The sequence below is a fragment of the Notothenia rossii genome (genome assembly GCF_949606895.1).
Source record: "Notothenia rossii genome assembly, chromosome: 11".
NCBI lineage: Eukaryota > Metazoa > Chordata > Actinopteri > Perciformes > Nototheniidae > Notothenia > Notothenia rossii.
In genome coordinates this window covers 59,683,577-59,705,345 of record NC_136910.1, presented here as the reverse complement: position 1 = coordinate 59,705,345, position 21,769 = coordinate 59,683,577, and the positions used below count along the sequence as shown (strand labels likewise).

General features: G+C 46.2%; 1 protein-coding gene across 1 annotated transcript in view; it reads right to left on the bottom strand.

Annotated features, from left to right (window-relative positions):
- Nucleotides 1–7: 7 nt before the first annotated feature.
- fer (fer (fps/fes related) tyrosine kinase) overlaps nt 8–21,769 on the bottom strand; it is a gene marked incomplete at its 5' end in the record, with an annotated part of 67,406 nt that continues 45,644 nt past the window's right edge. The window contains 14 exons of the mRNA XM_079659994.1: nt 8–1,944; nt 2,038–2,160; nt 8,572–8,726; nt 8,806–8,929; nt 9,109–9,203; nt 9,645–9,763; nt 10,029–10,085; nt 10,875–10,997; nt 11,129–11,338; nt 18,479–18,571; nt 19,432–19,630; nt 19,936–20,058; nt 20,322–20,441; nt 20,525–20,662. Of these exons, the coding sequence (XP_079516120.1) occupies nt 1,808–1,944; nt 2,038–2,160; nt 8,572–8,726; nt 8,806–8,929; nt 9,109–9,203; nt 9,645–9,763; nt 10,029–10,085; nt 10,875–10,997; nt 11,129–11,338; nt 18,479–18,571; nt 19,432–19,630; nt 19,936–20,058; nt 20,322–20,441; nt 20,525–20,662 (1,816 nt within the window). The 3' untranslated portion in view covers nt 8–1,807. The remainder of the gene's footprint in view (nt 1,945–2,037; nt 2,161–8,571; nt 8,727–8,805; nt 8,930–9,108; nt 9,204–9,644; nt 9,764–10,028; nt 10,086–10,874; nt 10,998–11,128; nt 11,339–18,478; nt 18,572–19,431; nt 19,631–19,935; nt 20,059–20,321; nt 20,442–20,524; nt 20,663–21,769) is intronic.

Sequence of the window (21,769 nt, the reverse complement as noted above, 5' to 3'; positions counted from 1 at the left end):
TCAGACGTTCGTATGATTTTTTTTATTTTCATAATAAATGATAATACTTGTAAAAAGTAACAGATATAAAACACGGGTTAGTGTTAGCGTTATAAACGTGAATAAAACAAGTATTTACAGAAACAGCAGGTGGCACTATGACATCACTAACACTGAGGCTCCGCCCTTTCACAGTCCAGGAAGTGATGCTGACCAATCAGGAGCTTCGATTCAGTCACACGGTGTTTTTACACATTTATATTAATTTGTTCTTTTTAAAAACGTTATTCAGTAACCATGACAACCAGGAAAGGCCAGTAAGTGCTGATTTCACTTTGATCTGCTTCTAAATCATTTCTTTTGAGTTTGATTTAAAAATAATAATAAAAGTCACGAGTTGAGACGTTATCTCTCGAGCCAGCCACTGATTGGTCAAAAACATTTCCCAAAATAAAAAGGTGGGCGTGGTCTGTGATGATTGACAGGTGGCTTTTCAGAATAAAGGTCAGTTTGAGAAACATTAAAAATAAAGACATAAAATAAATAAAAAAAGGAATGAACGGTTTAGTGCCGACAGCTGATTGGACCTCGGACATGTTTGTAGTGTTCCCATGGCAACAGTAGTGACGGGGGCGGGGCTTAGTTTTAGCTTATTTTGTAAAAAGTCACAGGATGTTTAAAACAAACGGGAAAGGAGATTTTCACAATAAAACAAAGATTCATGTCAGTATATTTAATATCTGTTAAGCTTCACGTTGATAAGATATAAACATATTTGTTGGCCTCAGGGTTAGTGGTCAGTTAGCACGTTGCTAGTATGCTAACCAGACGCAGTTTATTCGTTTGTAAAGTTTACCGTTTTTGTTGGAATATAAACTTCACTGGTTTCAGGTCACCCTTGAAAAGGAGATCTTTTGATCTCAAGGGGCTTTCACCTGGTTAAATAAAGGCTACAAACAAACTGAAGCCTGATGGAAAACATTGACGGGCTAACGAGGCAAGCTGCAGTCTCGCTAGCTGTCGGCGGTGTAGTAGTTCAGCTACTATATATTTGCATTGTGATTTAAGTATTTACTTTAATATATATTAAAATATTTGGCATCACATGGAAACGTGATAATGTTTTTACAAAGTGGAACGTTTGTAGCTTTACCTCCAGTGGCTCTGTACGCTAACTTTCAGAGCAACGTTAGCTTCTCAGCGCTGTGAGTTAGCATTTCCTGTTCGACCAACAGATGCTAAAGCCACATCATATAACTTCAGTCGTGTTTACCCTGAAGTTCAATTAGTTCAGACGTTAGCAGCTGAATGCTAACTGTCTGCAGCACCAGCAGCTGGACTTCAGGAAACTGTGACGTGTTGTCACACACACACACACACACACACACACACACACACACACACACACACACACACACACACACACACACACACACACACACACACACACACACACACACACACACACACACACACACACACACACACACACACACACACACACACACACACACACACACACACACATTGTGTTTAAAACATTCCGCTGTAGTGTTGTTACACACACATACACATACTCTGTGACTGTAGTGTTGTTACACACACTCTGTGACTAGTGTTGTTACACACACACACACACTCTGTGATTGTAGTGTTGTTACACACACACACACACTCTGTGACTGTAGTGTTGTTACACACACACGCTGTGTTTACAGCTCAGTGTTTCTGCTCTTTATAGACCTGCTGACCACGCCCACCTCCACGCTAACACTGATACTCTGATGTCATCACTCCCTGCTCATGAGGTCATGTGATGGTGATGTCATCACTTCTTCTTGATGGCGCTGAGGTCTCTCTGCAGGTCGGAGAACTTGGGTCTCTCCTCTGGATTGTACTGCCAGCAGCGCTGCATCACTTTGTAAACGTCGTCAGGGCAACGCTGCGGGCACGCCATCCTGTAACCTAGCAACCGGAGAGGGAAACACAGACACCCCAATAAATAAATAAACAACACTCATATGATTATTATTATTATTGTTATTGTTGTGAGTTTACCTTTCTCCACCTGCTCTCGGGCCTGCTGATTGGTCATTCCCGGGTAAGGACACACCCCCAGGCTAAAGGTCTCCCACAGCAGGATCCCATAACTCCACACATCACTGTCAGAGCTGTAGCGCCCTGCAGCAGCCAATCACAGAGCAGCAACCATCAGCAGCCAATCACAGCGCAGGAACCAATCACAAAATAATTAAAGTTAGTTATATTACAATAATAAACAAACAACAACAAAATAAACAAACAATAACAAACAAACAATAATAAAGTCATCAGTGAATGAGTTGTTTGAGTTGAGTCTGAGAGTAGTCTGACTGTAGTCTGAGTGTAGTCTGAAAGTAGTCTGAGTGTAGTCTGACTGTAGTCTGACTGTAGTCTGACTGTAGTCTGAGTGTAGTGTGACTAGTCTGAGAGTAGTCTGAGTGTAGTCTGAGTGTAGTCTGACTGTAGTCTGACTGTAGTCTGAGTGTAGTCTGACTGTAGTCTGAGTATAGTCTGAGTTTAGTCTGAGTGTAGTCTGAGTGTAGTCTGAGTGTAGTCTGAGAGTAGTCTGAGAGTAGTCTGAGTGTAGTCTGAGAGTAGTCTGAGTGTAGTCTGAGTGTAGTCTGAGAGTAGTCTGAGAGTAGTCTGAGTGTAGTCTGAGAGTAGTCTGAGTGTAGTCTGAGTTGAGTCTGAGTGTAGTCTGAGTGTAGTCTGAGTTGAGTCTGAGTTGAGTCTGAGTGTAGTCTGAGTGGAGTCTGAGTGTAGTCTGACTGTAGTCTGAGTGTAGTCTGAGTTTAGTCTGACTGTAGTCTGAGTGTAGTCTGACTGTAGTCTGAGTGTAGTCTGACTGTAGTCTGAGTGTAGTCTGAGTTTAGTCTGACTGTAGTCTGAGTGTAGTCTGAGTTTAGTCTGAGTGTAGTCTGAGTGTAGTCTGAGAGTAGTCTGAGTGTAGTCTGAGTTTAGTCTGACTGTAGTCTGAGTTTAGTCTGAGAGTAGTCTGAGTGTAGTCTGAGTGTAGTCTGAGAGTAGTCTGAGTTTAGTCTGACTGTAGTCTGAGTGTAGTCTGACTGTAGTCTGAGTGGAGTCTGAGTGTAGTCTGACTGTAGTCTGAGTGTAGTCTGAGTTTAGTCTGACTGTAGTCTGAGTGTAGTCTGACTGTAGTCTGAGTGTAGTCTGACTGTAGTCTGAGTGTAGTCTGAGTTTAGTCTGACTGTAGTCTGAGTGTAGTCTGAGTTTAGTCTGAGAGTAGTCTGACTGTAGTCTGAGTGGAGTCTGAGTGTAGTCTGACTGTAGTCTGAGTGTAGTCTGAGTTTAGTCTGACTGTAGTCTGAGTGTAGTCTGACTGTAGTCTGAGTGTAGTCTGACTGTAGTCTGAGTGTAGTCTGAGTTTAGTCTGACTGTAGTCTGAGTGTAGTCTGACTGTAGTCTGAGTTTAGTCTGACTGTAGTCTGAGTGTAGTCTGAGTGTAGTCTGACTGTAGTCGGACTGTAGTCTGAGTTTAGTCTGAGAGTAGTCTGAGTTTAGTCTGAGTGGAGTCTGAGAGTAGTCTGAGTTTAGTCTGACTGTAGTCTGACTGTAGTCTGACTGTAGTCTGACTGTAGTCTGAGTGTAGTCTGAGCGTAGTCTGAGTTTAGTCTGACTGTAGTCTGAGTGTAGTCTGAGCGTAGTCTGAGTTTAGTCTGACTGTAGTCTGAGTGTAGTCTGACTGTAGTCTGACTGTAGTCTGAGTTTAGTCTGACTGTAGTCTGAGTGTAGTCTGAGTTTAGTCTGACTGTAGTCTGAGTGTAGTCTGACTGTAGTCTGAGAGTAGTCTGAGTGTAGTCTGAGTGTAGTCTGAGTGGAGTCTGAGTGTAGTCTGAGTGTAGTCTGACTGTAGTCTGAGTGTAGTCTGAGCGTAGTCTGAGTTTAGTCTGACTGTAGTCTGAGTGTAGTCTGACTGTAGTCTGAGAGTAGTCTGAGTGTAGTCTGAGTGTAGTCTGAGTGGAGTCTGAGTGTAGTCTGACTGTAGTCTGAGTGTAGTCTGAGCGTAGTCTGAGTTTAGTCTGACTGTAGTCTGAGTGTAGTCTGAGCGTAGTCTGAGTTTAGTCTGACTGTAGTCTGAGTGTAGTCTGACTGTAGTCTGAGAGTAGTCTGAGTGTAGTCTGAGTGTAGTCTGACTGTAGTCTGAGAGTAGTCTGAGTGTAGTCTGAGTGTAGTCTGACTGTAGTCTGAGAGTAGTCTGAGTGTAGTCTGAGTGTAGTCTGACTGTAGTCTGAGTGTAGTCTGACTGTAGTCTGACTGTAGTCTGAGTGTAGTCTGAGCGTAGTCTGAGTTTAGTCTGACTGTAGTCTGAGTGCAGTCTGAGAGTAGTCTGAGTGTAGTCTGAGTGTAGTCTGAGTGTAGTCTGAGAGTAGTCTGAGTTTAGTCTGAGTGTAGTCTGAGAGTAGTCTGAGTTTAGTCTGACTGTAGTCTGAGTGTAGTCTGAAAGTAGTCTGAGTTTAGTCTGACTGTAGTCTGACTGTAGTCTGAGTGCAGTCTGAGAGTAGTCTGAGTGTAGTCTGAGAGTAGTCTGAGTGTAGTCTGAGTTTAGTCTGAGTATAGTCTGAGTTTAGTCTGAGTGTAGTCTGAGTGTAGTCTGAGTTTAGTCTGAGTATAGTCTGAGTGTAGTCTGACTGTAGTCTGAGTGCAGTCTGAGAGTAGTCTGAGTGTAGTCTGAGAGTAGTCGGAGTGTAGTCTGAGTGTAGTCTGAGTTTAGTCTGAGTTTAGTCTGACTGTAGTCTGAGTGTAGTCTGAAAGTAGTCTGAGTTTAGTCTGACTGTAGTCTGACTGTAGTCTGAGTGCAGTCTGAGAGTAGTCTGAGTGTAGTCTGAGAGTAGTCTGAGTGTAGTCTGAGTTTAGTCTGAGTATAGTCTGAGTTTAGTCTGAGTGTAGTCTGAGTGTAGTCTGAGTTTAGTCTGAGTATAGTCTGAGTTTAGTCTGAGTTTAGTCTGAGTGTAGTCTGAGAGTAGTCTGAGTGTAGTCTGAGAGTAGTCTGAGTGTAGTCTGAGTGTAGTCTGAGTGTAGTCTGAGTGTAGTCTGAGAGTAGTCTGAGAGTAGTCTGAGTGTAGTCTGAGTGTAGTCTGAGTGTAGTCTGAGAGTAGTCTGAGTGTAGTCTGAGAGTAGTCTGAGTGTAGTCTGAGTGTAGTCTGAGAGTAGTCTGAGTGTAGTCTGAGTGTAGTCTGAGTGTAGTCTGAGTGTAGTCTGAGAGTAGTCTGAGTGTAGTCTGAGTGTAGTCTGAGTTTAGTCTGAGTGTAGTCTGAGTGTAGTCTGAGAGTAGTCTGAGTGTAGTCTGAGTGTAGTCTGAGAGTAGTCTGAGAGTAGTCTGAGTGTAGTCTGAGTGTAGTCTGAGTGTAGTCTGAGAGTAGTCTGAGTGTAGTCTGAGAGTAGTCTGAGAGTAGTCTGAGTGTAGTCTGAGAGTAGTCTGAGTGTAGTCTGAGTGTAGTCTGAGAGTAGTCTGAAAGTAGTCTGAGTGTAGTCTGAGTGTAGTCTGAGTGTAGTCTGAGAGTAGTCTGAGTGTAGTCTGAGAGTAGTCTGAGTGTAGTCTGAGTGTAGTCTGAGAGTAGTCTGAGTGTAGTCTGAGAGTAGTCTGAGAGTAGTCTGAGTGTAGTCTGAGAGTAGTCTGAGTGTAGTCTGAGTGTAGTCTGAGAGTAGTCTGAAAGTAGTCTGAGTGTAGTCTGAGTGTAGTCTGAGTGTAGTCTGAGTGTAGTCTGAGAGTAGTCTGAGTGTAGTCTGAGAGTAGTCTGAGTGTAGTCTGAGTGTAGTCTGAGAGTAGTCTGAGTGTAGTCTGAGTGTAGTCTGAGTGTAGTCTGAGAGTAGTCTGAGTGTAGTCTGAGTGTAGTCTGAGAGTAGTCTGAGAGTAGTCTGAGTGTAGTCTGAGTGTAGTCTGAGAGTAGTCTGAGAGTAGTCTGAGTGTAGTCTGAGAGTAGTCTGAGAGTAGTCTGAGTGTAGTCTGAGTGTAGTCTGAGAGTAGTCTGAGAGTAGTCTGAGTGTAGTCTGAGAGTAGTCTGAGAGTAGTCTGAGTGTAGTCTGAGTGTAGTCTGAGAGTAGTCTGAGTGTAGTCTGAGTGTAGTCTGAGTGTAGTCTGAGAGTAGTCTGAGTGTAGTCTGAGTGTAGTCTGAGTTTAGTATGAGTGTAGTCTGAGTGTAGTCTGAGAGTAGTCTGAGTGTAGTCTGAGAGTAGTCTGAGTGTAGTCTGAGAGTAGTCTGAGAGTAGTCTGAGTGTAGTCTGAGTGTAGTCTGAGTGTAGTCTGAGAGTAGTCTGAGTGTAGTCTGAGAGTAGTCTGAGAGTAGTCTGAGTGTAGTCTGAGAGTAGTCTGAGTGTAGTCTGAGTGTAGTCTGAGAGTAGTCTGAAAGTAGTCTGAGTGTAGTCTGAGTGTAGTCTGAGTGTAGTCTGAGAGTAGTCTGAGTGTAGTCTGAGAGTAGTCTGAGTGTAGTCTGAGTGTAGTCTGAGAGTAGTCTGAGTGTAGTCTGAGAGTAGTCTGAGAGTAGTCTGAGTGTAGTCTGAGTGTAGTCTGAGTGTAGTCTGAGTGTAGTCTGAGAGTAGTCTGAGTGTAGTCTGAGAGTAGTCTGAGTGTAGTCTGAGTGTAGTCTGAGAGTAGTCTGAGAGTAGTCTGAGTGTAGTCTGAGTGTAGTCTGAGAGTAGTCTGAGTGTAGTCTGAGAGTAGTCTGAGTGTAGTCTGAGTGTAGTCTGAGAGTAGTCTGAGTGTAGTCTGAGAGTAGTCTGAGAGTAGTCTGAGTGTAGTCTGAGAGTAGTCTGAGTGTAGTCTGAGTGTAGTCTGAGTGTAGTCTGAGTGTAGTCTGAGAGTAGTCTGAGAGTAGTCTGAGTGTAGTCTGAGTGTAGTCTGAGAGTAGTCTGAGAGTAGTCTGAGTGTAGTCTGAGAGTAGTCTGAGAGTAGTCTGAGTGTAGTCTGAGTGTAGTCTGAGTGTAGTCTGAGAGTAGTCTGAGTGTAGTCTGAGTGTAGTCTGAGAGTAGTCTGAGAGTAGTCTGAGTGTAGTCTGAGAGTAGTCTGAGAGTAGTCTGAGTGTAGTCTGAGAGTAGTCTGAGTGTAGTCTGAGTGTAGTCTGAGTGTAGTCTGAGTGTAGTCTGAGTGTAGTCTGAGTGTAGTCTGAGAGTAGTCTGAGAGTAGTCTGAGTGTAGTCTGAGAGTAGTCTGAGAGTAGTCTGAGTGTAGTCTGAGAGTAGTCTGAGTGTAGTCTGAGTGTAGTCTGAGTGTAGTCTGAGTGTAGTCTGAGTGTAGTCTGAGTGTAGTCTGAGAGTAGTCTGAGAGTAGTCTGAGTGTAGTCTGAGTGTAGTCTGAGAGTAGTCTGAGAGTAGTCTGAGTGTAGTCTGAGAGTAGTCTGAGAGTAGTCTGAGTGTAGTCTGAGTGTAGTCTGAGAGTAGTCTGAGTGTAGTCTGAGTGTAGTCTGAGTGTAGTCTGAGAGTAGTCTGAGAGTAGTCTGAGTGTAGTCTGAGTGTAGTCTGAGAGTAGTCTGAGTGTAGTCTGAGAGTAGTCTGAGTGTAGTCTGAGTGTAGTCTGAGAGTAGTCTGAGTGTAGTCTGAGTGTAGTCTGAGAGTAGTCTGAGAGTAGTCTGAGTGTAGTCTGAGTGTAGTCTGAGAGTAGTCTGAGTGTAGTCTGAGTGTAGTCTGAGTGTAGTCTGAGTGTAGTCTGAGTGTAGTCTGAGAGTAGTCTGAGTGTAGTCTGAGTGTAGTCTGAGTGTAGTCTGAGAGTAGTCTGAGTGTAGTCTGAGTTTAGTCTGACTGTAGTCTGAGCGTAGTCTGAGCGTAGTCTGAGAGTAGTCTGAGTGTAGTCTGAGTTTAGTCTGAGTGTAGTCTGAGTGTAGTCTGAGAGTAGTCTGAGTGTAGTCTGAGTGTAGTCTGAGTGTAGTCTGAGTGTAGTCTGAGAGTAGTCTGAGTTTAGTCTGAGTTTAGTCTGAGTTTAGTCTGAGAGTAGTCTGAGTGTAGTCTGAGTGTAGTCTGAGTGTAGTCTGAGAGTAGTCTGACTGTAGTCTGAGCGTAGTCTGAGCGTAGTCTGAGAGTAGTCTGAGTGTAGTCTGAGTTTAGTCTGAGTGTAGTCTGAGTGTAGTCTGAGAGTAGTCTGAGTGTAGTCTGAGTGTAGTCTGAGTGTAGTCTGAGTGTAGTCTGAGAGTAGTCTGAGTTTAGTCTGAGTTTAGTCTGAGTTTAGTCTGAGTTTAGTCTGAGTGTAGTTTGAGTGTAGTCTGAGAGTAGTCTGAGTTTAGTCTGAGTTTAGTCTGAGTTTAGTCTGAGTTTAGTCTGAGAGTAGTCTGAGTGTAGTCTGAGTTTAGTCTGAGTTTAGTCTGAGTGTAGTCTGAGTGTAGTCTGAGTGTAGTCTGAGTGTAGTCTGAGTGTAGTCTGAGTGTAGTCTGAGTTTAGTCTGACTGTAGTCTGAGTGTAGTCTGAGAGTAGTCTGAGTGTAGTCTGACTGTAGTCTGAGTTTAGTCTGACTGTAGTCTGAGTGTAGTCTGAGAGTAGTCTGAGTGTAGTCTGAGTGTAGTCTGAGTTTAGTCTGAGTTTAGTCTGAGTGTAGTTTGAGTGTTACCGTAGTTCAAAGCCTCCGGGGCGGTCCACTTGATGGGGATCTGTTTGAGTCCTGATGAAGAGTAAATCCCATCATCCTCCTGACGACTCATCCCAAAGTCACTGATCTTCAACACGCTGCCCTCCCCGACCAGACAGTTCCTCGCCGCCAGGTCCCTGAGAGACCAATCAATGATTAAATACATGAATGAACGAATAAACAAATGAATCAATGAGCACGATAATAGGCGTGTACCTGTGGATGCAGTTCTTGCTCTCCAGGTAGGCCATGCCAGCGGCCGCGTCCACAGAGAACCGGACCAGCTGCTTCGCCTTCAGATCGTCCTTCTTCTTCCTCAGGAAGGACAGGAAGTCTCCTCCTGAAACACCGTTTACATTTATTCAGGATATACATCAACAACACACCAAGTCAAACATGAATATCTGTGTTTGTAACATGTTTTATGACATTTTTATCACACGTTTAACACACTGCAGTGATGTCAGCTGACAGAAACCGACCAATCAGAAGATAACCGAGAGAATAGGCTCCACCCACCAGGAACCAGCTCCATGACGATGTAGATGGGCTGCCGCTGCGTACAAACTCCGATCAACTTCACGATGTTTGGATGGTCGTACTGCTTCAGGATTCTGCAGCCAATCACAGACAGGCAGAGTCACAGAGCAGCCAATCACAGACAGGCAGAGAAAGCGAGCAGCCGATCACAGACAGGCAGAGAAACAGAGTAACCAATCACAGACAGGCAGAGACACAGAGCAGCCAATCACAGACAGGCAGAGAAACAGAGCAGCCAATCGCAGACAGGCAGAGACACAGAGCAGCCAATCGCAGACAGGCAGAGACACAGAGCAGCCAATCAAAGACAGGTAAAGACACAGAGCAGCCAATCACACGCAGGCAGAGACATAGAGCAGCCAATCACAAGCAGCCAGAGTCACACAGCAGCCAATCACAGAGCAGCCAGAGTCACACAGCAGCCAATCACAGAGCAGCCAGAGTCACAGAGCAGCCAATCAGACGCAGGCAGAGTCACAGAGCAGCCAATCAGAGTGATTAATATGATGTGTGACCTGGCCTCGGACAGGAAGCGGATCTTCAGCTCTGGAGGCAGGTCTTCTTTACACGTCTTCACGGCCACCGGAGTCTTGTCGCGCTGCAGCGTTCCTTTAAACACCTCACCGAAGTTACCCTGCAGGAGCAGTGCATCATGGGACATGTAGGCAGACTCTCTGATGTTACACAGAGCACTGTGTGTGTGTGTGTGTGTGTGTGTGTGTGTGTGTGTGTGTGTGTGTGTGTGTGTGTGTGTGTGTGTGTGTGTGTGTGTGTGTGTGTGTGTGTGTGTGTGTGTGTGTGTGTGTGTGTGTGTGTGTGTGTGTGTGTGTGTGTGTGTGTGTGTGTGTGTGTGTGTGTGTGTGTGTGTGTGTGTGTGTGTGTGTGTGTGTGAGACTCACCTTCCCCAGCAGCTCCCCCAGAAATACATCCTCATGGTTCAGGATCCACCGCTTATCCTGCACACACAGTAAACAGTACCATATGTATTTATTAGGGCTGTCAAACGATTACAATTTTTAATCAGATTAATCACAGCTTAAAAATTAATGAATCAGATTAATCACCATTCGAACTATGTCCAAAATATGCCATTTCGTTATTTATATTGTTGTGGGAATGGAAAGATAAATTAAAGAAGGCGGATATATCCATTTAACATACAGTATGTTTATTATAACATTGTTCTGTGTGTCAAAATGAAAGACAGCCCACACACCTATCAATCATCAAACCGTGGGGTCTTATTTCATTACGTGTTGATTTCTATCAACACGTAATGTTGTATCGATGTAGGCCTATATAGAGATGCACTACCGCAAAAGTATTCTCCGTCAGGACTTTCTGGGTTAGGGTTAGGTCTGTGCAATTTACTCGGCGCGAGTTGGCGGACTTTATTTTGCTTACTTTAACATCATTTTTCATGGTGGGGCTAAGGTGGGGCTAAGCCATTTCTTGGTATGGGTGTAGCCTACCCCAGCCATACCCCAGCCATACCCCAGCGCTGCCACTGGTGGGATGTATGGGGCGGGCCATTCTGCACATGTTTTAAATGCGTTAAATATTTTTAACGCAGTTAAGTCAAAAAATTCATTACCGCCGTTAAGGCGATAATTTTGACAGCGTTAGTATTTATATATAATAACATGTATATATATTGCTGTGTGTGTGTGTGTGTGTGTGTGTGTGTGTGTGTGTGTGTGTGTGTGTGTGTGTGTGTGTGTGTGTGTGTGTGTGTGTGTGTGTACCTTGAGTAAGGGCTGTAGCAGGATCACCCCAGACTTCTTGGTGATGACCTGCTTAGAGGAGAAGTGATGGTGGATCAGCTGAGGGATGGTGGAGAAACCAGTGCCCTCGAACCGGTACTGAGTCTGTGGGGGGAGGATACATGTTAAACACTGTGTGTGTGAGTGTGTGTGCACCTCAGCGTACTGGGTGATGAAGTGTCTCCTCTGCGTGTGTGTGTGTGTGTGTGTGTGTGTGTGTGTGTGTGTGTGTGTACCTCAGCGTACTGGATGATGAAGTGTCTCCTCTGCTCATCAGAATAAACTGACAGCACGTACTCGCCCGGCTTCCCGTGGCTCTCCCTCACTAGGAAGTCTCCTTGTTGCCGTAGTAACTCCTGAGCCTCTGTGCGGGGGATGGCTCCGTGATACCAGTCCTGATCCACCAGGGGGCGCTCACAGGTGGGGATCACATCGAAGAACTGCTGCTGGACCAATAAGAACCACCAGTTACAGGAGGGACCAATCAGAGTCACCCGTTACAGGAGGGACCAATCAGAACCACCCGTTACAGGAGGGACCAATCAGAACCACCCGTTACAGGAAGGACCAATCAGAGTCACCCGTTACAGCTGTTCCAAGATTATAGCATTTCAAAATAAAAGTCTGTATTAAGTGTGACTGTGTGTGTGACTGTGTGTGTGGTGACTGTGTGTGTGACTGTGTGTGTGGTGACTGTGTGTGTGGTGACTGTGTGTGTGGTGACTGTGTGTGTGGTGACTGTGTGTGTGACTGTGTGTGTGACTGTGTGTGTGGTGACTGTGTGTGTGGTGACTGTGTGTGTGACTGTGTGTGTGACTGTGTGTGTGGTGACTGTGTGTGTGGTGACTGTGTGTGTGACTGTGTGTGTGACTGTGTGTGTGACTGTGTGTGTGACTGTGTGTGTGACTGTGTGTGTGACTGTATGTGTCTCTGTGTGTGTCTCTGTGTGTGTGACTGTGTGTGTGACTGTGTGTGTGACTGTATGTGTCTCTGTGTGTGTCTCTGTGTGTGTGACTGTGTGTGTGACTGTGTGTGTGGTGACTGTGTGTGTGACTGTGTGTGTGACTGTGTGTGTGGTGACTGTGTGTGTGGTGACTGTGTGTGTGACTGTGTGTGTGGTGACTGTGTGTGTGGTGACTGTGTGTGTGGTGACTGTGTGTGTGGTGACTGTGTGTGTGACTGTGTGTGTGACTGTGTGTGTGGTGACTGTGTGTGTGACTGTGTGTGTGTCTCTGTGTGTGTGACTGTGTGTGTGGTGACTGTGTGTGTGACTGTGTGTGTGGTGACTGTGTGTGTGACTGTGTGTGTGTCTCTGTGTGTGTGACTGTGTGTGTGACTGTGTGTGTGGTGACTGTGTGTGTGACTGTGTGTGTGGTGACTGTGTGTGTGGTGACTGTGTGTGTGGTGACTGTGTGTGTGGTGACTGTGTGTGTGACTGTGTGTGTGACTGTGTGTGTGGTGACTGTGTGTGTGGTGACTGTGTGTGTGACTGTGTGTGTGACTGTGTGTGTGACTGTGTGTGTGACTGTGTGTGTGACTGTGTGTGTGACTGTATGTGTCTCTGTGTGTGTCTCTGTGTGTGTCTCTGTGTGTGACTGTGTGTGTGACTGTGTGTGTGATTGTGTGTGACTGTGTGTGTGACTGTGTGTGACTGTGTGTGTGACTGTGTGTGTGACTGTGTGTGTGACTGTGTGTGTGACTGTGTGTGTGACTGTGTGTGTGATTGTGTGTGACTGTGTGTGTGACTGTGTGTGACTGTGTGTGTGACTGTGTGTGTGACTGTGTGTGTGATTGTGTGTGACTGTGTGTGTGACTGTGTGTGACTGTGTGTGTGACTGTGTGTGTGACTGTTTGTGTGACTGTGTGTGTGACTGTGTGTGTGACTGTGTGTGACTGTATGTGTGACTGTGTGTGTGACTGTATGTGTGACTGTATGTGTCTCTGTGTGTGACTGTGTGTGTGACTGTGTGTGTAACTGTGTGTGACTGTGTGTGTGACTGTGTGTGTGACTGTTTGTGTGACTGTGTGTGTGACTGTGTGTGTGACTGTGTGTGTGACTGTATGTGTGACTGTATGTGTCTCTGTGTGTGACTGTGTGTGTGACTGTGTGTGTGACTGTATGTGTGACTGTATGTGTCTGTGTGTGACTGTATGTGTGACTGTGTGTGTGACTGTATGTGTGACTGTATGTGTCTGTGTGTGACTGTATGTGTGACTGTGTGTGTGACTGTATGTGTGACTGTATGTGTCTCTGTATGTGTCTCTGTGTGTGACTGTGTGTGTGACTGTGTGTGTGACTGTATGTGTGACTGTATGTGTGACTGTATGTGTGACTGTATGTGTCTGTGTGTGACTGTATGTGTGACTGTGTGTGTGACTGTATGTGTGACTGTATGTGTCTCTGTATGTGTCTCTGTGTGTGACTGTGTGTGTGACTGTGTGTGTGACTGTATGTGTCTCTGTATGTGTCTCTGTGTGTGACTGTGTGTGTGACTGTATGTGTGACTGTATGTGTCTGTGTGTGACTGTATGTGTCTCTGTGTGTGACTGTGTGTGTGACTGTGTGTGTGACTGTATGTGTGACTGTATGTGTCTCTGTATGTGTCTCTGTGTGTGACTGTGTGTGTGACTGTGTGTGTGACTGTATGTGTGACTGTATGTGTCTCTGTATGTGTCTCTGTGTGTGACTGTGTGTGTGACTGTGTGTGTGACTGTGTGTGTGACTGTATGTGTGACTGTGTGTGTGACTGTGTGTGTGACTGTATGTGTGACTGTATGTGTCTCTGTGTGTGACTGTGTGTGTGACTGTGTGTGTGACTGTGTGTGTGACTGTATGTGTGACTGTATGTGTCTCTGTGTGTGACTGTGTGTGTGACTGTGTGTGTGACTGTATGTGTGACTGTATGTGTCTCTGTGTGTGTGACTGTGTGTGTGACTGTGTGTGACTGTGTGTGTGACTGTATGTGTGACTGTATGTGTCTCTGTGTGTGACTGTGTGTGTGACTGTGTGTGTAACTGTGTGTGACTGTGTGTGTAACTGTGTGTGACTGTGTGTGTGACTGTATGTGTCTCTGTGTGTGACTGTGTGTGTGACTGTGTGTGACTGTGTGTGTGACTGTGTGTGTGACTGTGTGTGTGACTGTGTGTGTGACTGTGTGTGTCTCTGTGTGTGACTGTGTGTGTGACTGTTTGTGTGACTGTGTGTGTGACTGTGTGTGTAACTGTGTGTGACTGTGTGTGTAACTGTGTGTGACTGTGTGTGTGACTGTATGTGTCTCTGTGTGTGACTGTGTGTGTGACTGTGTGTGACTGTGTGTGTGACTGTTTGTGTGACTGTGTGTGTGACTGTGTGTGTGACTGTGTGTGTGACTGTATGTCTCTGTGTGTGACTGTATGTGTGACTGTGTGTGTGACTGTATGTGTGACTGTATGTGTCTCTGTGTGTGACTGTGTGTGTGACTGTGTGTGTGACTGTATGTGTGACTGTATGTGTCTCTGTGTGTGACTGTGTGTGTGACTGTGTGTGTGACTGTATGTGTGACTGTATGTGTCTCTGTGTGTGACTGTGTGTGTGACTGTATGTGTGACTGTGTGTGTGACTGTGTGTGTGACTGTATGTGTCTCTGTGTGTGACTGTGTGTGTGACTGTGTGTGTGACTGTGTGTGTGACTGTATGTGTGACTGTATGTGTCTCTGTGTGTGACTGTGTGTGTGACTGTGTGTGTGACTGTATGTGTGACTGTATGTGTCTCTGTGTGTGACTGTGTGTGTGACTGTGTGTGTGACTGTGTGTGTGACTGTGTGTGTGACTGTGTGTGTGACTGTATGTGTGACTGTATGTGTCTCTGTGTGTGACTGTGTGTGTGACTGTGTGTGTGACTGTGTGTGTGACTGTATGTGTCTCTGTATGTGTCTCTGTGTGTGACTGTGTGTGTGACTGTGTGTGACTGTATGTGTCTCTGTGTGTGACTGTATGTGTCTCTGTGTGTGACTGTGTGTGTGACTGTGTGTGTGACTGTGTGTGTGACTGTGTGTGTGACTGTGTGTGACTGTATGTGTCTCTGTGTGTGACTGTGTGTGTGACTGTGTGTGTGACTGTGTGTGTGACTGTGTGTGTGACTGTGTGTGTGACTGTGTGTGTGACTGTGTGTGACTGTATGTGTCTCTGTGTGTGACTGTGTGTGTGACTGTGTGTGACTGTGTGTGTGATTGTGTGTGTAACTGTGTGTGTGACTGTGTGTGTGACTCTGTGTGTGACTGTGTGTGTGACTGTGTGTGTGACTGTGTGTGTGACTGTGTGTGTGACTGTGTGTGACTGTATGTGTCTCTGTGTGTGACTGTGTGTGTGACTGTGTGTGTGACTGTGTGTGTGACTGTGTGTGTGACTGTGTGTGACTGTATGTGTCTCTGTGTGTGACTGTGTGTGTGACTGTGTGTGTGACTGTGTGTGACTGTATGTGTCTCTGTGTGTGACTGTGTGTGTGACTGTGTGTGTGACTGTGTGTGTGACTGTGTGTGACTGTGTGTGTGACTGTATGTGTGACTGTATGTGTCTCTGTGTGTGACTGTGTGTGTGACTGTGTGTGTGACTGTATGTGTGACTGTATGTGTCTCTGTGTGTGACTGTGTGTGACTGTATGTGTCTGTGTGTGACTGTGTGTGTGACTGTATGTGTGACTGTATGTGTTTCTGTGTGTGACTGTGTGTGTGACTGTGTGTGTGACTGTGTGTGTGACTGTGTGTGACTGTGTGTGTGATTGTGTGTGTAACTGTGTGTGTGACTGTGTGTGTGACTCTGTGTGTGACTGTGTGTGTGACTGTATGTGTCTCTGTGTGTGACTGTGTGTGTGACTGTGTGTGTCTCTGTGTGTGACTGTGTGTGACTGTATGTGTCTCTGTGTGTGACTGTGTGTGTGACTGTGTGTGACTGTGTGTGTGACTGTGTGTGTGACTCTGTGTGTGACTGTGTGTGTGACTGTATGTGTCTCTGTGTGTGACTGTGTGTGTGACTGTGTGTGACTGTGTGTGTGACTGTGTGTGTGACTGTATGTGTCTCTGTGTGTGACTGTGTGTGTGACTGTATGTGTCTCTGTGTGTGACTGTGTGTGTGACTGTATGTGTCTCTGTGTGTGACTGTGTGTGACTGTATGTGTCTCTGTGTGTGACTGTGTGTGTGACTCTGTGTGTGACTGTGTGTGTGACTGTATGTGTCTCTGTGTGTGACTGTGTGTGTGACTGTGTGTGTGACTGTGTGTGTGTGACTGTGTGTGTGACTGTGTGTGTGACTGTGTGTGACTGTATGTGTGACTGTGTGTGTGACTGTATGTGTGACTGTATGTGTCTCTGTGTGTGACTGTGTGTGACTGTGTGTGACTGTGTGTGTGACTGTATGTGTGACTGTGTGTGTGACTGTATGTGTGACTGTGTGTGACTGTGTGTGTGACTGTATGTGTCTCTGTGTGTGACTGTATGTGTGACTGTGTGTGACTGTATGTGTGACTGTATGTGTCTCTGTGTGTGACTGTGTGTGTGACTGTGTGTGACTGTGTGTGTGACTGTATGTGTCTCTGTGTGTGACTGTATGTGTGACTGTGTGTGACTGTATGTGTGACTGTATGTGTCTCTGTGTGTGACTGTGTGTGTGACTGTGTGTGACTGTGTGTGTGACTGTATGTGTGACTGTATGTGTCTCTGTGTGTGACTGTATGTGTGACTGTGTGTGTCTCTGTGTGTGACTGTGTGTGTGACTGTGTGTGTGACTGTATGTGTGACTGTATGTGTGACTGTATGTGTCTCTGTGTGTGACTGTGTGTGTGACTGTGTGTGTGACTGTATGTGTCTCTGTGTGTGACTGTGTGTGTGACTGTGTGTGACTGTGTGTGTGACTGTGTGTGACTGTGTGTGTGACTGTATGTGTGACTGTATGTGTGACTGTATGTGTCTCTGTGTGTGACTGTGTGTGTGACTGTATGTGTGACTGTATGTGTCTCTGTGTGTGACTGTGTGTGTGACTGTGTGTGACTGTGTGTGTGACTGTATGTGTGACTGTATGTGTCTCTGTGTGTGACTGTATGTGTGACTGTGTGTGTCTCTGTGTGTGACTGTGTGTGTGACTGTGTGTGTGACTGTGTGTGTGACTGTATGTGTGACTGTATGTGTCTCTGTGTGTGACTGTGTGTGTGACTGTGTGTGTGACTGTGTGTGTGACTGTATGTGTGACTGTATGTGTCTCTGTGTGTGACTGTGTGTGTGACTGTGTGTGACTGTGTGTGTGACTGTATGTGTGACTGTATGTGTCTCTGTGTGTGACTGTGTGTGTGACTGTATGTGTGACTGTATGTGTCTCTGTGTGTGACTGTGTGTGTGACTGTATGTGTCTCTGTGTGTGACTGTGTGTGTGACTGTGTGTGACTGTGTGTGTGACTGTATGTGTCTCTGTGTGTGACTGTGTGTGTGACTGTATGTGTGACTGTATGTGTCTCTGTGTGTGACTGTGTGTGTGACTGTATGTGTCTCTGTGTGTGACTGTGTGTGTGACTGTGTGTGTGACTGTGTGTGACTGTGTGTGTGACTGTGTGTGTGACTGTATGTGTCTCTGTGTGTGATTGTGTGTGTAACTGTGTGTGTGACTGTGTGTGTGACTCTGTGTGTGACTGTGTGTGTGACTGTATGTGTCTCTGTGTGTGACTGTGTGTGTGACTGTGTGTGACTGTATGTGTCTCTGTGTGTAACTGTATGTGTCTCTGTGTGTGACTGTATGTGTCTCTGTGTGTAACTGTATGTGTCTCTGTGTGTGACTGTGTGTGACTGTATGTGTCTCTGTGTGTGACTGTGTGTGACTGTGTGTGTGTCTCTGTGTGTAACTGTATGTGTCTCTGTGTGTGACTGTGTGTGTGACTGTATGTGTCTCTGTGTGTGACTGTGTGTGACTGTATGTGTCTCTGTGTGTGACTGTGTGTGTGACTGTATGTGTCTCTGTGTGTGACTGTGTGTGTGACTCTGTGTGTGACTGTGTGTGTGACTGTATGTGTCTCTGTGTGTGACTGTGTGTGTGACTGTATGTGTCTCTGTGTGTGACTGTGTGTGTGACTGTGTGTGACTGTGTGTGTGACTGTATGTGTGACTGTATGTGTCTCTGTGTGTGACTGTGTGTGACTGTATGTGTCTCTGTGTGTGACTGTGTGTGTGACTGTATGTGTCTCTGTGTGTGACTGTGTGTGACTGTGTGTAACTGTATGTGTCTCTGTGTGTGACTGTGTGTGTGACTGTATGTGTCTCTGTGTGTGACTGTGTGTGACTGTATGTGTCTCTGTGTGTGACTGTGTGTGTGACTGTATGTGTCTCTGTGTGTGTGTGTGTGTGTGTGTGACTGTATGTGTCTCTGTGTGTGACTGTGTGTGACTGTGTGTGTGTGACTGTGTGTGACTGTGTGTGTCTCTGTGTGTGACTGTGTGTGTGACTGTATGTGTCTCTGTGTGTGTGTGTGTGTGTGTGTGACTGTATGTGTCTCTGTGTGTGACTGTGTGTGACTGTGTGTGTGTGACTGTGTGTGACTGTGTGTGTCTCTGTGTGCGTGTATGTCTCACCGAGGAAGAGGATCCCAGCACAGCTTTAGAGCGGATCATCCCAGCGAGAGAGTGGCGAAGAGTATCCAACCTGGAGCTCCTCTCCTTCTTATCCTACACACACACACACACACACACACACACACACACACACACACACACACACACACACACACACACACACACACACACACACACACACACACACACACACACACACACACACACACACACACACACACACACACACACACACACACACACACACACACACACACACACACACACACACACACACACACACACACACACACACACCATTGTAGTACTGACAGCCGATATTAATTATGTGTGTTAAATATACTGTATACCAGGGTTGCCAACTCTCACGCTTTCACTCTCAATCTCACGGTCTCACGCTGCTCAAACTATTCTCACGCCAGAAACCAGATGAACGGCCGATGGTTTTTGGTTGGTTATTTACAATGTTGAGTTGACAGCTGCCCGAGCCGTGGATCCGCTCCCTCCACTCTTAACAACGTTAACAGACAGCAGAGCAGTGGGAGCCGGTTGGTCAATCCCTAAGATCGTTGTATGACCATTTTAGACCACTGACAGAATGATAATGATGATAAGTCATTTCATTGCTTATCGCGACAGGCACACAATAAAACAGTGGAAACAAACATGTTTGACTTTCATTAGTGAATGAAATTGTGTGTGTATTTATAAATATTATATATCCTATATACATGCTAAGGTCCCGTTGCTGACACGATAGCACTCGTTTAGTGCGCATATGTGCAATTAAACCCATGATATCAAAATCTCACTCCAGCCAGGTACCCAAAGTTGGCAACCCTGCTGTATGTGTGTGTGTGTGTGTGTGTGTGTGTGTGTGTGTGTGTGTGTGTGTGTGTGTGTGTGTGTGTGTGTGTGTGTGTGTGTGTGTGTGTGAGTGTGTGTTTGTTTACAGTGGATCCCAGAGAGCGAGTATCGTCCTCGTAGGGGGGGGCGGGGGCAGGAGGTGGTGGGGGCGGCGAGGTGGCGGCGGCCATCTTAGCGTCCAGCAAAGCCTTCTGGGAGGCGAGTCGAGTTTCAGAGCTCTGCAGTGATTGGACGACGTGATGAAGCTCCAGCAGGGACAGTTTCTGACTGAGCAGCAAAACACAGCTGGGGGGGAAATAAAACACTTTATTTATATCTGGGGGGGAGATATGAAACATAACTTTATTTATATCTGGGGGGGAGATATGAAACATAACTTTATTTATATCTGGGGGGGAGATATGAAACATAACTTTATTTATATCTGGGGGGGAGATATGAAACATAACTTTATTTATATCTGTCTGAGCAGAAGCGGGGGATGGGGGGGGGTGTCCGGTACTTGCTCAAGGGCAGGATGTGAACTGGGACCCCTCCAACCCTACGGCTCCCAGGTTATTAGACGGGGGGGGTTATTATCTATGACTCACTCGCTCTTCTTCTCTGAGCTCTGCTCGCTGGTCTGGATTTTAGCATCCAGGTCATCAGCGAGCGCCTCCTTGGTCCTCAGATTCTGCTGAGTCAGCGACAGCTCGTCCGTCGCCGACGACAACCTGGAGGTAAACAAACAAACAAACAAACAAACAACATGGAGGAGACATTTTAAACACTCCACAAGTCAAATTATTACTCAGTGGAGGGCTGTAGTTTTATAGTTTGCTTTGAGCTGTGGTTCAATGACGCAGCTAGCGTTAGCTCGCAGCTAGCGTTAGCTCGCAGCTAGCATTAGCTTGCAGCTAGCAATAGCTCGCATCTAGCAACCTTGAATGCTCTTATTTTGCCAGGTAACGGGAAGTGTTATTTTGAAGGAGCTCACATGGCCTGCAGGCTGTCGGCGGTCAGCGTGTTCCAGAGGATCTCATTGGCCGGCAGGTTGTCCGTCTCGTCCAAAAGGGACGCGTCGAACTCCACGCTGGCTTCGGGGGTCTCTGGAGACCTGTGGGGGGGCGGGACATGTCACTACAGGCGCTGCCATGGCGACCATAAGACAGGCGTTGCCACGGCGACAGGCTGACTCACCTGTAGGACTCGATGAAGTGTTCGTACTCCGACAGAGGATCGATCTGATCCACCGACGCTGAAATCTCCTGATGAACCTTCACTATCTCCTCCGTCAGAAGACTGCTGATCTCACAATACTCCTGCAGAATACTCTTACTGAGGTACAAGTACACAGAGTACACACATCAGTACTCCTGCAGAATACTCTTACTGAGGTACAAGTACACAGAGTACACACATCAGTACTCCTGCAGAATACTCTTACTGAGGTACAAGTACACAGAGTACACACATCAGTACTCCTGCAGAATACTCTTACTGAGGTACAAGTACACAGAGTACACACATCAGTACTCCTGAGTTAGCCTGTCAGTTAGACTGAGAAGCATGAGTTAGCCTGTCAGTTAGAATGAGTAGCATGAGTTAGCATGAGTTAGCCTGTCAGTTAGAATGAGTAGCATGAGTTAGCCTGTCAGTTAGCCTGTCAGTTAGAATGAGTAGCATGAGTTAGCCTGTCAGTTAGCCTGTCAGTTAGAATGAGTAGCATGAGTTAGCATGAGTTAGCCTGTCAGTTAGAATGAGTAGCATGAGTTAGCATGAGTTAGCCTGTCAGTTAGAATGAGTAGCATGAGTTAGCATGAGTTAGCCTGTCAGTTAGAATGAGTAGCATGAGTTAGCCTGTCAGTTAGCCTGTCAGTTAGAATGAGTAGCATGAGTTAGCATGAGTTAGCCTGTCAGTTAGAATGAGTAGCATGAGTTAGCCTGTCAGTTAGCCTGTCAGTTAGAATGAGTAGCATGAGTTAGTATGAGTTAGCCTGTCAGTTAGAATGAGTAGCATGAGTTAGCCTGTCAGTTAGAATGAGTAGCATGAGTTAGCCTGTCAGTTAGAATGAGTAGCATGAGTTAGCCTGTCAGTTAGAATGAGTAGCATGAGTTAGCATGAGTTAGCCTCAGCTAGCCTGTGTTAGCCTCAGCTGGCCTTAGCTAGCCTGTGTTAGCTTCAGTTAACCTCAGTTAGCCACGGTTAGCCACGGTTTAAGCGTGCCGTGCCCGGCCAGTTTTTGGTTGCGTTTCTAGGCTAGCGGGTACTTTTTCACAGTTTTCTGGCCCTCCAAAATCTAGCCTCAGTTAGCCCGTGTTAGCTTCAGATAGCCTGTGTTAGCCTGTGTTAGCCTGTGTTCGCCTGTGTTCGCCTGTGTTCGCCTGTGTTCGCCTGTGTTCGCCTGTGTTCGCCTGTGTTAGCCTGTGTTAGCCTGTGTTAGC